Source organism: Leishmania martiniquensis, chromosome 6 (genome assembly GCF_017916325.1).
Source record: "Leishmania martiniquensis isolate LSCM1 chromosome 6, whole genome shotgun sequence".
NCBI classification, from domain to species: domain Eukaryota; phylum Euglenozoa; class Kinetoplastea; order Trypanosomatida; family Trypanosomatidae; genus Leishmania; species Leishmania martiniquensis.
Window position 1 is genome coordinate 465,085 of NC_090141.1, and position 1,857 is coordinate 466,941.

Genomic DNA, 1,857 nt, shown 5'->3' on the forward strand with positions numbered 1-1,857 from the left:
GTGAAAATGCTGGTGCCACACATCCTTGCCGATGGCTCGCCCTCATGGAGCGGACGGGAAAGGGGGGCCTGGTTTGTCATGACGGTGAAAGAGCTGGGCATGAAGTTTATTCGTCCAGAAGGAAGAGCTGTAAGCGACACGGCTGCAATCACATAACCCCGGTAACAAGCACGGTGTTTTCTCAGCTTTTCGTCACAGCCACTTGGGGGGGGTTCAAGGACCGTCGCTCAACCGAGAGGGGGAGTGCCGTGCTTATCTCCACCTGTGCGAGTGCTTGGCAATAAATATAGGGCAACAGCTAGATGCCTCATGTGAACTCTCCCGAGACGCATCCTACAAAAACGGTTCAGTTGCTGATGCCAAGCAGGGAAGAAAAATCCGATTGTGCCATAGAGAGTGACGTGGCGGCCGAAAGGCGGTAAATGCACCAGGAACTAACAGGCTGAGGCTCAGGTTCCGCAGTTCTCTTCGGCAGTAAGCTAGCAGTAGCGCCATTCTTCAGGGCTCTGCGATGCGCCTATCTCATGCTTCAGCTGCACTTCCTGTACCGTCCATTGTGAGAGTGGAAGAGCGGCTAGTTGCACATTTTCACTGAGCTTCCGCTACCCTGATCGCCGCCCTCTCACCCCGTGTTCCATGACCCCTCCCCTTCATAGATATTCCTATACCAGTGCAAAGATATCTAAGAAGGACAAAAAAAAAATACAGTTTTCCCGTGGTTCAGCAAAGCCTCATCTCTTTTCTTCTCTTTTGTTTGGCTACCTTAGCTTTCACATATTGCTGAGGTGGCACACACTGGCGTGCAACCTCGGCTCCTCACACCCCACCGCGATCGCACTCGCACGAGACAGAGGGAGATGCCCTCTCATAGTTGCACGCCAATCTGTGGCACATTCGTGTACACAAGTCGCCGGCCCGCGAATACCTAGGCATGCTATGTAGGCACTAGTTTGCCGTAACCGACTTGGCAGCAAGAAAAGACCATGACTGTACGGAGCAGAATGCCTTTCTTCACTCTTAAAAGAAGGTCGTGAATGGCCTCTTGCCGCTTCCTTTCAGATTCGTCAAGCAAGCTCACACTAACGTCAGGGACAACTTTCTCAGTGAAGATCGCGTGCGTTTGCAGTGGATGTGCAAACCGCCTTTTTACGTTACGGTGCTCCTGAAGCAACAGAGTCTGAGATGGACGTCTATGATCCAGAAGGGGCGTGGACGTCACTTCTTGTGGATGACGGCCTTCACATTAATGCCGCGGGCGGTCACCTTCTCAACTCCACGTTGCTGAGCGCCGTGCGGAAGTCGCCAGGTGGAGCCCGGCTGCTGCAGAACGACGAAGCGGTGTGGCCGGTGCCTGACTGGACCACCACGATGTCGGTACATGAAAGCGGAAAAGATGTGAGCAATCACGTGTGAAGACGCAAGCGCCTCCTCGATGCGGTGCGGGCGCCTCTTGACGACATATGTGACGGCTCTCACCCTCCTCTTTACTCGGTGGAGTGGAACACGTGTCTCACCATGAGGCGGGGCACAGCGGCATGGCCTGCCGCTCCCACGGAAAGATGAATGGCCATTGAAAGGGCGTTGAGTATTCTTGCCACTGAACCACAGTAGCCCTATGCGATTTGCTGCATGCTTCTGCTTAAACACCCCATCAGTCTCTGGGGCCTCTCCAAACGTGCCATCTACTGTGTGGCCTTTCTCCTTTCATTCAAAACGCCTGCGAAGAGAACAAGATCTATCCTAGAAATCGCCTCCAAGCAGCAAAGAAGCCCCCCCTTTGGCACCTGACTGCTTGTACTGATTGAGCCGTTTACATTCATCGAGCCTCTCTGCCGTAGCACAGTGGCCTCGTCGTTT

At 53.8% G+C, this 1,857-nt stretch overlaps 1 protein-coding gene across 1 annotated transcript; it reads left to right on the plus strand.

The window, feature by feature from the left end:
* Positions 1 to 1,182: 1,182 nt before the first annotated feature.
* On the plus strand, positions 1,183 to 1,413 carry LSCM1_08040 (uncharacterized protein; the record flags this gene model as incomplete). The annotated part of the gene is made up of 1 exon (XM_067325384.1): positions 1,183 to 1,413. One exon carries the CDS (start codon positions 1,183 to 1,185, stop codon positions 1,411 to 1,413), a length of 231 nt encoding a protein of 76 aa, XP_067181240.1.
* Between the last annotated feature and the right edge of the window lie 444 nt (positions 1,414 to 1,857).